Below are 14,839 nucleotides of genomic sequence, written 5' to 3'. Positions count from 1 at the left end.
AACAAGCAGTATTTATCACCTTATACAGGCTTAGTAGAGTCCCACTCTTTAGTTTAGCATAACCATATCTTTACCTATGAAGTGCTTGTTACCAACCGTTGAAAAATCTGCATTGTTGTGCCATGAACTCAGCATTTATTAATACTGCTTGCAGTAGCTCCCATCTGTTGAGCTATGAGAGCATGTCCCACAGTTTGCAGTTAATGCTTGAGCTGGCAACATTAAGAATTCAGGATCTCTGTCCCATGGATTTTCACAGACTTTAGCTGGCCATCTTCTTCTACTTCCTTTCTCTCATGCCCATTCTCAAAGATTGGCCAGGTGGTGATTGTCTTGCCATTGATCACTTTAGTATAGCTAACCATTGTTGTGGGACCACATGGCCCAACTGTGGTTTCACTAAAGGTGTAGGCGCAGAGCTTTCTGTGACAATGAATTCCATGGCATAAATGACTCCCTATAGGAAGTACATGGGCTGGAGCTTCCTCCTCTTCTGCTTGTATTGTGCTGGTTTTCACCATTGATTCTGATGTCAAAGGGGTTCCAGAAAATATATGCAAAGGGATCCCTCCCTCCAAAGAACTCTTCTTGATGGGAGAATACATGAGGAGAACCAAAGAAGCCATTGAAACCCTCCGTTGACTCTGCTCTCCTCAACAGACTTGTCATACAGCAATTGCTTCTGAGGGTCAGACAAAACCTTGTGTGCTTCCAAAATTTCTTTAAATTTCTTCTCAGCTTCCTCCTTGTTCCTGGGGTTCTTACTGGACAAGTTCAGCCTGAGGAGCTGAACTTTGATGATCAAGTCCAAGGTTATCCTGCATCTGTTTCTGTTCCCTGAATTTGCCGTTCCTGTGGGAAATACAATATCCTCACAGGGAATCATTGCATGAAGAAGGTCTCCAAAGAAGTGCCAGTAATGAGAACTCATCTGTCTGTAACACAGTGTCATAAACACCTACTAATAGCAGCATGTGTTGCAGATCACTGCCCTCTTTTCCATTATCCCACACTTTGGGAAGGAGTCAAGAGCTGGCCAGACTAAAGAGCATATGTGCAGCGTATGAGCTGGCTGCTGTCCTAACATACATCGTATGTGTGGGGGCCATGAAGGAAAGGGGCACCATGTCAGCCTGGAGAAAACAATGTGACAGAGAGAGGAAGGTGACTGAGCTGATGTGTTGGGGAAGGTCTTTATATTGCTGGTGTTCTCACTGGTCAGTTATGGGCCAGTAGTAGGGAGGTATTTGTCATATTTGGGCAGTAAAAGTTGCTGTAGGGAAATCTGGAGGCTGGAGCTGAAGGAAGCACAAAGTAGCAAAGGAGTTTGTGGTCCTGTGGGCTCGCCTCACTGGGGAGATGTTAGCTTTTGTCTCTTTTGGCACAGAAGAAATTTTCTTAGTTACAGGGTGGTTGTGCTGCATGAATTATTTTTCTGTAGCAAAGGCAAAAGTAATTTGGGCCCAGCAGCAAGCTGCTGCTGCCTATTTCAACTCAGAGAGTTCTTTGCAATCCCAAGGCATCCCAAAGTGGTCTTCTACACTGAGGGGAGAGCTAAGGCTTCATGGCTCACTCACACTGTGGTGCTGTGCTTGAAATCTTCACCAAAGGGACTTGTTTATTTGGGCTAGTGGTTTTTTAAGATTGTCCATTGGACTTGAGGGGGATTCAAGCTTACCACCCACAAGTCCCCAAAAGGTGCCAACAGCTCTTAGCCACTGACAGCATGGTCCATGTGCAGATGCTTGGCAGAAATTTCCAGAGGAATTGCTGTTCCTACTCTCTGTTACCCAGAAGGGAAAATGGGACATCAGCAAAGTCTCTTGGAGAGGGTCCCAGGCCAGTTATCTACTGCAGGGAGTGGGACTGTGCAATGAAGGAAGGAGGTGACTCCACTTTATGCTGTGTCTTTGCAAAGCATCTCCTCCCCTATTTGCTTTTGATGATGAGAGCCCATCTCAGACTGGCTGGCGCACTGGGTTATCTGTCTTGGATTTAGTGCATCCTACCCATCTGAAAAGTAGGGAGTGTTTTTCTCCTGTCATCCCTGAATGGAGGATGCTCACTGCCTGTCTGTCTGCTGCCTGCAGCAGGCGTCAGAGATTAGCAGCCATTCAAGACAGGCCACTGCTGTGAGCAAAAAGGGTTTGCAAGGAAAGAAAGAAAGGAGAGGCAGGGAGAAAGGGAAATGAGACATGCACACACCAAGTAACTAGACCCAAATTATCCTGGCAGTCCCATCCCTAGAAACCAAGGCTTTGAAATGAGAAATGTTTTTCGTATCTTAAATCTCAAGTACAAACAATAAAAACCAGCCCAGACTGTGTTCTTTGAAGAGAAAGTACGAGTGACCTGAACAGTGGTTATCAGCAGCGTCATTAAGATAAACCCTTAACATGATTTAAAGCATCCGAAACTGAAGGCAGCACTTTCAGATACTAACAAAATGGTCTGACATTGGGGATGAAAATCAATAGTAATCTGATGTCACTAAAAATACTCAAAAGTGTCCCATGGCTGATGGAGGTGAGATTAGTGTAAATATTTGTATTCTAATCAGTGGCACGCGAGGGCTGGAGGCGGCCTTTCTGTCTATTTAATTAATGGAGTGGCTTTTTAAAAGGATCCTAATCATATGTGATTGTATCTGCTTATCAACATTTTTGCTAATTAGATGATATGGAGGCAGTCACTCTGCTAATTCCCTCATCCAAACAGCATATCCTGCACAGATAAAGTACAGTCTCTTTTTAATAAGAAACAATCATGAGACAGACTAACCTTAATGGTGCTTATTATCTGAGGATCTTTGGGATTTTCTTTTCTACCCACCCCCTCCTTCCTTTTCCTTCATTTGCTGCTTCAGTATGCCAGATGGATGTGGATGCAGTAGTCCCTGTCCCCCCGGTTCCCTGCTCCAGGCACTGCCACGTCCAGCCTGCTCTTCCCTCCCAGCCAAGCCTTAGGTCTGCAAGGGCAGGGATTGTCAGTCAGGTCAGGATGGGGAGCAAAACACAAGACACCAAGCAGCAAAATGTCCCAAGCTTTTGGTAACCCAGACCACAGATGATCCCAACTCTGCAGCCTCAAACCATGACCTTACTCTTGGCACCCCAATGAGCCCTAGTCCAGAAAGGATTGAGTGCCTCTGAGTTGTGAAAATATTTTTCTATTATTATTTTTTAATTTTTATTTATTACATTAGATATTAGGAAAAATTTCTTCATGGAAAGGACTGTAAATAACTGGAACAGGCTGACGCCTACGGCAGTGGCTGAGTCACTGTCCCTCAAGGTATTTAAAAGCCATGTAGTTGCGGTACTGAGAAACATGGGTTAGTGGTGGTCTTGGCAGCATTGCGTTAACGGTTGTACTCAATGATTTTAAAGGTCTTTTCCAACCTAAACAATTATTATTGTTGTTGTTATTGTTGTTATTATTATGTTTTCTTCTGTTTTAAAAGGGTCTGAGGGCAGAGGGGTTCTACATGAGTGGTTTCTCACCAGCCCCGTTGATTCTGTGACAAGGCCGGGGTCCTTTTATCTAAGCCAAACAAGTCAGAGACATTTGTTCCAAGTTCTTCGACTATCCAAACAAACATGAGTCGTGCTTTGCTCCACCAGTCAAACTGTCATCAGATGCCCCCCTGTGGGGCAGCCCTGTTGGGAGGGGATGCTGTACTCACCCTCAGAGCCGTGTTCCCGAGGAGCACGGTCAGGGATGGGCACATTGGGCCGACCTCCTGCTGGGGCGTGAGAGAGGGACCTGCTTGACTTCAGAACAAGATTGAAAAATAAATAGCAAACTTGCCCTGAAAAATGTCTCCTCACCTCTCAAAATACAAAAGCAATGGCTAGGTAAGGAGAACCTGTCATGAATGTGTGTAGCTGCCATCCCAAGAGTGTCTGGGTGGAGCAGAGGAGAGAGGGATAGGTGCCTGGTGCTTAGTTTTGGGAGGTCAGGAGTTTGCCTGCTGTTTTTGCAGCTGTGAGTGTTGAGCAGAAAAGGTTTAAACGACATGGATTCCCCACTCTATGGGCAGGACAGAGGGTCAGCATGTTCTGTGCGTTGATCCCATGTGTTGAGCTCAGCACAAAGGCTGGCTGTGGGGTGGGAGATGGGGTGGCTCTGTGGAGTGCTGGCTGGGAGGGATGCCCAGATGCTGGGACACAGAGCTGAAAGAAGATCCAGGGAGCTCAGTCTTTATCCCGCTTTTCTGATACTCAGATTGGGATTTGAGACTAAACCAAGGTTCAGGCAAGAAGACAACCAGCTCTTCTGAGTGATGGTGGGGAAGCACAGGAACCTCACAAAACCTCTTTTTTGAGGTATGAAGTCAAAGAGGAGGCCTGGTCTTACTTAGCAGAGTCAATAGTCGGCCTGACATGTTTTTAGTGTTAGATCATTCCCCACACCTGGGGCAAGACCTTGCTCCAGTCTTGGAAAGTCCAAATGCTGCTGTAACTTGTGTCCATGGACTCTGACCCCTGCAGAATTCAGAGCACTTTGGTTTCATTGACAGGTCATCTCCACATGTCATCTGCAGTATCCTCATCCAGACATGGCTATGCTGAAGTTGTACTCAGCAACACGGTTGGCTGGTCCTTCCACCATCTTTGTCATGGTCCCTGGCCCTCCATCCTCTCCATGCTACACCCAGGAATTAATTCAATATTGACCGCTTTCCCAGAGCGGTTTCCCGTTGCTAGTTCCATGACTGAGGGCTACGTCTTGAAAAGAGGAGGGACTTCTGGGCCAAGGATTGCATTGCAAGCCGTTGAGTCCTGGGGCTTAATGAGGCACTGCTTATCAGCAGAGTGTGCTTATCTGGAGCCTGCTGATGGTGTACCTGCTCCAGCCCCATCGTGAGCGAACATGTTTTACCACCCAGTTGCAGGGAGCCGGGAGCATGGTCAGATGGCACAGTTCAGCTGATGTGTGGCAACTCGTGAAGCCGCAGCAACTTTATCACTTCACAACATCCATACATAGCCACAGCCTTGAATCTTCTCAGGGGAAGAAAGGATGATGAGTTACTGTTCTGGGATTTTCTCTCTGTCTCCAGTCAGTGGGAAGTGGTATGTGGAGCATTCATTTAATAAACCAGAGGGGAAAAGCTGTAGATCAGCTTCTCATTATTTCAGTGCTGGCTCACGCCATCACTTGGGCTTGTGCCTGACAGTTCAGTGTGTTATTTGAGGCCACTCAAGCATTCTGCAGAAATGATGCCACCCTCTTCTGAAAGTGTGGGGTTCGTCCAAAGGGGGAGGGCCTGATTCCATTAGTAGCTTTACCAGTGCTAGTTTCATCTCAGTTTTGGGCCTGTTTGTGAAGAAGGTATTCTCTTTGGACACTAGTCCCTGTTGAGAGCCAGCACTCCAGCAGGAAACCTTCTGGAGATAATTTTGCTGATGTGGACCTCTGAAGTAAAGCAACTGTGGGTGGATAAATATGCACCAGTGGTGCTGGTTTGCAGTGGAAGGGGGGAGTCCTAAGTGGTACATAACTTAGGTGAGGGTCCTGGTGATGTGCACATAGATCTGAAGCCCCTTGATTAAAAGAAGCAGTCTCTGTCTCTAGAAGGTAGGAGGGACGGTAATGGGCCATGTAAGTGTTTGTCCTCCAGTATTTGCTAGTGTGTTATACCTACACCCAAGAAGAGGGGCCTGAACAACCCATGTAGCATGTGGGGGACTGATCAATTATGGATTACTTTACTGGGAGTAAAGAAGGGAGAAGAGCCCCTGCTAAAACTGTCAGGAAGCCTGTTCTTCTCCTGGCTATGGGCACCTTATATATGAGGCTGCCAGGAACAGTGAAATTTCCACACTGCCTCAGCAAAGGTTTAGTCCGAGTTTATTGCTGAGATTAGAAGACTGGAGAATATAAATTGTAAATGTGATGACTTAAGAGCTCATAAATTCAGTATACAGCCCCATTCCAGAGAGCTTACATGCAGTGCAGCCACACTGCCTTGGGCTCACGAGATGTCCTTGCTCCTGTTGCTCAAACCCCTGCTCTCCAGAGAACCCTTCCGTCCTGCCTGGCTCCCAAAGCATCTGGCTGGAGATGCCATCCTGCCTGTGCACACTGTGAGTTTGCTGCTTACGTACAGGCATGGACTCCCTGCCGCTGCTTCAGCCCAGAAACCAGTGCTAGTGCTGGACTAGCTTATGCCACTTGTGTCCCCCACCTTGGAGTTGGGTGACCCCTGTAAGCAGAGGGCTGAGAAGAGCTTTTTGGAGGAGCAGTTAATGTGTCGAGCTGATTCTGGTGTGAGTTGTGATTAGTTTCCTATAGCTGGGTCATGGCTGCCACTGAGTTGGTCCAGGACAAAGTTCCTTAAAAAAATTGCCTAGGTGTTGTAAGCACCTTTGTCATTTCATGTTTTTTCCTCTTTTCCTAGGAAGATGGAGAGCTGGAAACCAGCCTGCTCCTAGGATTGGTCCAGCCCACGCCAAGGACACAGCTTTTGGTCTGGGAGCCCTAACTGAAGCCAACGTGTGGATGCAGCACCCAGTGCCAACCTGCTGGGAGCAAAGCTTATGACACTGTCTGAGCAAGGAGAGCTGGAGACAAATCCTGGGAGGACACCAGAAGATGCCATGGGATGACTTTCTCCCCAGTCAAGTGGACCAAGGCCCCAGTATGCAGTAAGTGTGGAGGGGGTGGGCTCAGCAGTCGGTTGGTGCAGACCTCATGGATCCCCATCCTTGTGCAAGTGCCCAGGGGTCAGTGCTTGGGGCAGGATGTGCTTTTGGATGCCTCAGGGTAAGCCCCAGACTGCAATGGCATGCGTGGGCCAGTGCCAAGTCTTCTTTTGGGCACCAGGGTTCATTTTTAGGGTCCAGCACAGGGGCCAATGGCAGTGCTTGCAATAATGCACACCAGACTCTCAGTGAAACCAGTCCTCAAGTTCCTTCCATGTTTGTCTGAAGAAAGTGGTTTGGGCCTCCAAGATGGTATTACTGGAGGTTTCCCATTTCCCAAGGTCCAGGCCTGGAGCTGACAGTTTCAGTGGTGTTTTCTCTCAGGGATGGCTGTGTGGCCCCAGCCCCTGGGGGCAGCTGCAGGTGCTGAGGGTGGTGTTGTGTACACCTGGTGTTTGCTCATTTCTCAGACCTTTTTTTATCAAATGAGCAGCAGGAAAAAGGGAGGTTATATTTTTAAAATAATTTTTAATCGCTGTAAAATCCACATTTCTGCTGTTTTGCTTTTTGATCTGACTTGCAGTAGATGTGGCATTGATGCCACAAGAGCACGTGTGAATGTAGGGCTGTGTGTGCAGGTTTACTGCCTGGGATCATGGTTGGGCAGATGAAGCTAAGGGTGCATGCCCAGAGGCAGTGGTCCTGCCTGAGCAGACTTAGAAACACACTGCATTGGCCAAACCACTCTGCATTTTCCTGCCCTGGCTGGAGTCTATCTGGCAGTGTTTTGGTCTGACAAGACTGTTTTCCCTTGCTTCCCTCCACCCAGACCTTTGAAAACTTTGGAAATTCACCTGAAATGTTTGCCATTCCTCAGCACCCCATTTATGCGACCCACCAGAACTGCCCTTTCCCGGGACTCGGTTCTGAATGCGGAGCAGAGATAACGTTTAACAGGCAAGAGCAGATGAGAAGGAGATAAAGGAATAAGGGGAGGGGGGGAAAGGAGGGAGGGAAGGAGGAATGCAGAGGTATGTGGCTGCATGTTGTACTGTGTTTATGCATAAACAGGCACGCTTATCGATATCCAGATGTAAGCATGTGTGCGGGGTAATATCTCCTGAAACAATGGGCGCTGTTCGACTCAGGGAGCGCTGCCGGAGCCTCCCTGTCAGATGCTGCCGTGTTATCAGGTTGCAGCAGGCGTTCCCATCTAATCGGGGATCTGAGCCCCGTGAGCCGCACCCCGGGGTTTTGGAGCCTCTCCTCCAGCCTTCTGCCCACTCTGCTCTCTGAGGAGGGAGGGCAAGAGGGGACAAAAGGGGCCAAACATCGCCGGGGGTGATACCCGCTGTGTCTGCCCGTCCACCCTCACACTTTGACGGGGACGTGGGAGCTGGTGTTGCCACCTCGTTTAGGCGGGGATGACAGCGGTGTGACACGGAGGACACGGCCAGCCCTTGCAAGGAGGGGAGAGCCTGGCCAGAACTGCAGCAAAGTGCCCGCTTTGTTCAATGTGGGACAGAGAATGCCAGAGGGACCAAACTGGCCACTTCACTCCCATCCTCTGTGCTGAGGCAGGACAGGAGCTGGCCCTGGGGGCCAGGGGTCTTTTCTCTTTTATTTTCTTCTCTGTTTTTAAGGAAGGCTAGAAGAGCAAAAAAGGCTTATAAAAACCTTCTTCCCCCGCAGCTCCCTAGCACCAAAACGCAATGACCACTAATCTTAGGTGGCTCATAACTGCAAATAGCTCTGGAACTAATTAATTTGACAGTGCGGCGGCTGCTTGCCTTTTTCACCAAAATCAATTAAGAAAACGCACATTTCCCCTTCTCCCCCGTCCCCTCCCCGCGCCGCTTCACAGTGAGGCAGAAAGGAGAAGGGGCAGCGAGGACTGGGCGCTGCTTTCCCAGGGCTCCTGGAGCGTCAGGGTGGAGAGTAGAGCGGGGAAGCACAGTGAAAGGGGATTAACAAGGTGGAGGGAGAGACGCTGCTCGTTCTCCACAACAGGAGCGGGGATGCTCCCAGGGGACGGGTGGCGGTGGGAAAGCTTGATTGCCACATGCAGCCACGCTGTGCCGCGTTCCTCCCTCCCTCCGTCCCAGCTCCCTGAAGACCCCCGTGAATTGTCATTCCTTGCCAGTGCAGGGGGGGAATTGGCCATCGGGCTCTCAGAGCATTTTTTATTTGCATGGCTAATGAGCCACTCCAGAAGGGGCTGCAAGGGAGAGGCTGGTGGGAATTTCGGCACTGTTTGCTTGCCAAGCGAGGGCAGAGGTGTGTGTTAAAAAGGGTTCAGCTAGAAATTTAGGGAGACAAATTTTGCAGGAGGCAGCAGTAGGAATCTGAGTGGGGTCTCATGCAATTTTTAAGGCTCCTACCCCTGGAGCTCCATGCCCAGGCAGGTAAAGGCAGGGAGAGTGCTGGAGGGGCTGTGGGTCCCTCTGCCCCGGGTTGGGTGTGGGGGAGCTAGAGTCTAAGCTGGGGCGATGTGTCAGGATCACACTGCTTCCCAAAAAATGCAGCAAGAACAGGACTGCCCTCCATGCTTGTTCTTCTGGTTCCACCTCCAGATGGAAAAGAGAACCAGGTCTGAGGGAAACAGGTTGAGTGATGGCAGGGCTCCGTGAGCATGCAGCTCCCCCAAACACTCTTTTCAAGGAATGGGAGACAACTGTTCTTAGGACATGGTGTTGAGACACCTGGGCAGGCTGGGTAAAACCTCCAGAGCATTATTTCTGTAAATGCCTCCATTTGGTCCATATCACATCCTCCCATCTCTACTGAAATGCCCTTCTATTAATAAATAACTCCATTCTCCATTACTCCATCTCCACAACTCACGTTGAAGTAACTGGGAATTTGGGTTTGGTTTTTATAGACATTAGAAATAGATTTTATCTTTATTAAGGGCTCTGTCTCCACCGCACCAACCTTTGCTTCATTGCACAGAGCAGAGCAGTGGCTGGAGCAGAGGAAGCAGGTTACTGGGCTGTGCTCAGGACGGGGAGAGGAAGGAGAACCTCTCCCTGGTTTTGGCCAGGGCAGAAGGGGTTTAAAAGGGCAAGGTTCTTCCCTGTGCATTGGTGACCTGTCAGTACATCTCTATAGCATGGTGTAAGGCTCTTGAGAAAACAAGAGAGAAAATTTGAATGAAGAATATTTAAGAAATTGTGGATCTGAAAGATTTCATTCTCAAGGCTTTGTTTGTTTTTTCTTTGTGGTGTCTTGGGAAATACCTATCAGGAAACCTCCTCGAGTGCAGTGCAGTCATGATGCTGAGCCACCACATAAATTTGGGGAAGATTTTCTATTTCTAAACTGTGGGTTGCAAACAATCCCTGGAAAATATTTGAGTTTTGAAGTGTGTTGGTTGGTCGTGATTGGGCAGGGAAGTCACAGGGTGGCATTTTTATCCCTGGCTTGGACGGCAGCATGGTTTCTGGCATGGAAATCAGTGCATGTAAATTAGAACTGTGGTTTTGATGAATACTATCATATATGGATTGGAAGCTGATTTTCCAAGAGCAGTCATGCCAGGAAAACTTGTGCTCTCACACAGCCCCAGGCAGCAAACACAAGTGACACAAACATGGTGAGGGTAAGTTCATTTACAACTGTGACTGTTCAAAAAGTATTTCTAAAATTTGCCTTCCCTGCTGTTCCTCCCCTGTCCCCCCTTCCTCCTCCCCTTCCAGCTATGCCAGAATGAGCTAGGAGGTTTGGTATCCAGCCTTACACAGCGGCTGGTGCTGGGCTGGCGGGGATCGGCGCCACGGCCGTTGCGCACCTGGGCGCAGGTAAGTCTCCGGCAGGGTGGGGACTGGATTCCTTCCCAGCCCCTCTCAGCAAACAGCTCCTGCCCCGGAGCCCTGCGTTCCTCTGCCCTTATCTCCCTGTGCAAGGCAAAGCTATAAATGTTATTGGCCATGAAGTTATTCATCCCCTTCAAAGTTACGCATATGCAAAACAGGCTCTCCTGCTGGAATGGGAGCCTTCGTACCAAGTGTGAGTGTTTAAAGGTGTTTTTTTAAAATGAAAATCTCTAAGAAAGAAGTGCGTTAACATATAGCAACATTAATAGCACTAGATCTGTATAAACTTAATTATATATGTTACCACAAGTAAACAACCACAGTATTTCTTACAAGGTAAATATACTCTAGCTCCAGGGATGGCTACATTGAGTTGCAGAGCAATGGCCCAGCTGGTCCATGCAGTTGGCAGTGGAGAGAATAAGGAGGAGCTTGAGTTGTGACACAGGTCCTGCCTTCATCACAGGCAGAACTCAGCCCCTTGCTGTCCCTTTCCCAGGGATGTGGCATCAATCCGGCCCCTGAAGTGTTCTGCTGGCACATGGCAGCCTCCATCCCAGTTGGATGCCCTGATAGTCCTACCAGAGCAGCACAAAGCAGTAAGGGCTGTCAGCAGAGAATTTCAAAGCTCAGAAGACCCCACTGCCGCCTTCTGGGAGTTTATAAAATTCATTCAGGTTCATACCTGTTGTTGTTTTAAGCTCATTCCTTTCTGAGGAATGGCTCAGCGCAAGAAAGAAAAGTAGCTGTTTTACTTTTCTCATAACTAGGAGAACTCAGTCATATACAAAGAGTGGGAGATCTGTTACATCTCTCTGACCTCTGAAGCTGGAATAAGCCATTCCCCCATTTATGGCATGTCTCCTGTTTTATTAGATGCATGCACAGGCTCTATCAGCTGTTCCCTGTTTTTCCTCCACTCTATCTGTTGACGGCTCAGACCAAGACCTTTGCAATGTTTCAAGCCAGCTGAGCCTGGAAACCTCTGGATGATCCAGGCAGTGGTTCCCAATCACTCTGTCCCATCCCCTTCCCATCTCCTGCTGCAGGGCAGCTCTCTGCAGAGGGTGGCAGTGCCAGGGTGAAGCGATGTGAAACGGGGCTTTTTGGGGAAGCAAATGTGAGACCCTGGACAGCTTCTGTCCCACATCTCAACATCCGCAGCCCAACATCAAACATGTCACTGCAGCCTGAGCCCCCACGGGCCTGATGGAGGAGCAAAAAGAGAGGGCTGGAGGCAGCAGATCCTAATCTTTATTAAATAAGAACAAAGCTTATGCCGGCTAATGAGAAAAACAAACCGATGAAAGATCCGGCGAGCTCCTCAGAAGGACACAAAGAAATTCTCTCTGAACAAGAGCAGGCTAAAAATATTCCTGAATATTTATTTTGCTGGCAATGTCTTCACAGGCTCCAGATTTGATGCCGCCTCTTTGGGGATTGGCATGGCCGTCACAGCAATTTCAGAGGAGGGTGCTCCAAACTCTGCATGACGCCCAGAGTCGCGGCAGAAACAGCCCTGCAGCCAAGACACAAGAGCATGAACTGCCTCAGCACTGTGAGATGATGGCCAGTCCCTGCACACCTCTGTTTCTCTACAGGCAACAGGGTGCATCACAACTTCAGACACATCAGGAACAACTGGCAGGAAACTGGAGACGCTAGTGATCTTATCCAGCTTGAGCCCACAGTGTTCCCCCAAAAGATCTCCATCACCTGCTGGGCCATGCCAGCCTCACATCTCCTCCCTGCAGCAAGCCACAGCCTAAGCAGCAATCATCAGCAAAGATATGGGCATCATTTGCAAGCAAACCCCAAACCACATGAAGCTGCCCAGATTGCATATGCAGTGTTACAAACTCCGAAGCCCAGACCATGCCCTGGGAAACCACCAGGGCAGGGAGTGTTTCAGGAGGTCATGATCAGCCCAGCATGGGCTGTGAACCCCAGAGAGTAAACCTGCACCCACACAGGGGTTTGCAGAAATTCAGTCAGCCCGACTGTTTCGCATCTCCTGCCCTTCCCACAGGCCCCTAAAACCCCTGTCCAGCCTGTTGTCTCCAGGATGTTTAGCAGGAGGTGATGCCATCACAGCACTGGGTCAGACCACCCAGCTGGGACAGGCAGCTGTGGGGGCTGCTCCGAAATCAACTCCCAGCTTCGCAGCTGCCCCCACTCTCCCATACAGGCTGAGCCCCAAACCTTAGCATTGAGTACCACTGAACTTGGCTGAAAACATTGCTTCTAAAGGCAAAAGCAATGCAGTGACAAGGCCTGCAATTCCTCCTCCACTTCTGCTGTCGCTGACCATGAAACTTCAGCCTCTGCTCTGTTAATGTACTGTGGCTGAACTTGCTGCCAATGGGTCAAAGGGAACATAATTTACTCGGGCTTTGATGCATTTGATACAGTTTGGGGTGAAAAGGGAGAGGGGGAGGACAGGAGACGAAGGGAATAAGCAGTGGCAGGGAAGGAAAGAGGTTGCCTGTTTGCATGGGAACTGGATTAGTATGAAGATGACAGAGCCATTTTCTAGCCAAGAGGGATTTAGCGATAACCAAGAGAGTTTTGACTGGAGTGGGGGCTCCCTGTGCTCAGATCAGTGTGGTGGGTAGGAGGCAGCCTAAGCGTTTGTCTGCAGGGCACTTTTTATCTCTTTCCCTGATTAGGAGATTGGCAAGGGGAGGGAGGTGTTTGTATTCTGTATTGCCTGAAGAGTCCTTATACTGCTCAGGCAGGACCATGGCATGGTCACAGTTCCCTTCCTGGCAGCTAGCTCTCATTGTGTTTGCATCTCCTTAACACCCTTCTCATCTTAGACCCTTTACCAGCTGCATCATGAAGTCTCCCTCCCTATTTTCCTGCTGGAAGGAAGCTATAAGGCATGGAACAGGTAAATGTGGTACCACAGGTGGCTTTTGTCGATAGAGGAATTGGAGACACGAGTTGGTGCCTATGCTCGGAGCACAGGGAGCTCACAGACACTGAGGATGGGCTGAAATCAGGGGAACATGGCCCTTCCCTCACATTGCTTCTGGCTGTGCTTTTTCACAGCAAGCTGGTCCAGCTTGACTCACCAGCCTTGCCCCCACTGGTGCTGTGCAAACCCCAAAATACCATAAAAACCCCCACGCTCTATCCTCCTCACTCCTCTAGCCACCACCTTGCAGCAAGTCAGAGGCCATCATGTGCCTCTCAGTGTAGGATTTTCTACAGGTATCTAAGCTGTATCTTGACTATGGGCTTCAGGGCAGGATTGAACTAAAAACAGGAGCCAGCAGCTTTTGCAGAGAGCCCCTCCTGATGGCAATGCTTCTGGGCCACCTCACGCACCTCACTGGGCTTGAGCCAGTCTAATGCTCTCAAATGCAGGTTGCTTCCCCCTTTCTTTGTGGCAGGAAATAGAGGAAAAAGGCAACATCCCTTGTGAGAACCTAAATATTTTACTCTCCAGCTTTTGTCCTGACTGGCTGGTGTTTACACAGGGGCGAAGAGGCCGGGAGGAAGCGAAGCGATGTGGCTGCTGTGGTTTCAGTTCTCACTCCACCTCACTACTGAGAAACTGGACCTGTGGTTTGGTTTGTGGCTGGGGGGAAAGAGGAATGGTCCTTGGATCCGATCCCCTCTGGGAAGGCTCTCTCAGTCCCACAGACACACCAGCAACACCAATGGGGACTGGAGGAAGAGGAGAGAAAACCAGCCCCCAATAAACCCCACTCCAGCAGCTCCTGGTGCATTAATATTCACCACAGAGCGAGGGGTGTAAATTCACTGCTATCTCCTCAGAGTTTGCCGTTTATGCCGTTCATTTCACATAGATGTCACTACTGCCTTATGAGCACTCCTTCGAGCCAGCCGCTTAAATGGACCCAGTGCATTATAGTAATGGAGTAACTGTATAAAAACAATGAAATCCAATCTCTTTAAACTGATTTGATGTCTGCCTGAACCACAACATTTCCTGCTAATGGCTTCCTTCATTTTGTAACCGTGATCTCCACCTGATCAGATTACAGCTGTTTTTAATTACAAAGCTAATAGAGTTTGTAGGCAGTGTCAGGCAGACGGCGCATGCCTGGGGTGGGCACAGGGTGGAGGGGAGCTGGCGGGGGCTCTTCATTACTCTGCTAACACACTCAGCCCATCAAGCCGACTGTCAAAACACCGGGAGCAGGGGGCAACTAGGAGGGACAGTGGTATTTTTCAGTGTGGAGCCAGCATGCTGCTCTCCAGGTCAGTCCGCATGACAGCAGACAGCCTTGGGTTGTGCTCCTGCTCCATGTTCTTGTCACCAGGCCGGGCAGCTGGTGATGCCCAGGAGATTTGGGGCATGTTTGGTGCTCCTGCAAGGCAGGTGTCAGGGTCACAGGAAGG

The 14,839-nt window shown here is 49.3% G+C and overlaps 1 protein-coding gene across 1 annotated transcript; it reads right to left on the bottom strand.

Moving 5' to 3' along the window:
- Positions 1–221: 221 nt before the first annotated feature.
- On the bottom strand, positions 222–886 carry DNAJB8 (DnaJ heat shock protein family (Hsp40) member B8). The gene is given in 3 exon segments (XM_027700795.1): positions 222–432; positions 434–643; positions 645–886. Coding segments are annotated over 3 exon segments (663 nt in total).
- Positions 887–14,839: the final 13,953 nt, after the last annotated feature.

The sequence above is a fragment of the Neopelma chrysocephalum genome, unplaced genomic scaffold (genome assembly GCF_003984885.1).
Source record: "Neopelma chrysocephalum unplaced genomic scaffold, ASM398488v2 Primary Assembly neopelma1_147, whole genome shotgun sequence".
NCBI classification, from domain to species: Eukaryota; Metazoa; Chordata; class Aves; order Passeriformes; family Pipridae; genus Neopelma; species Neopelma chrysocephalum.
Note: the sequence above shows the minus strand (reverse complement) of the source record. Positions and strands in the feature narration are given on the sequence as shown.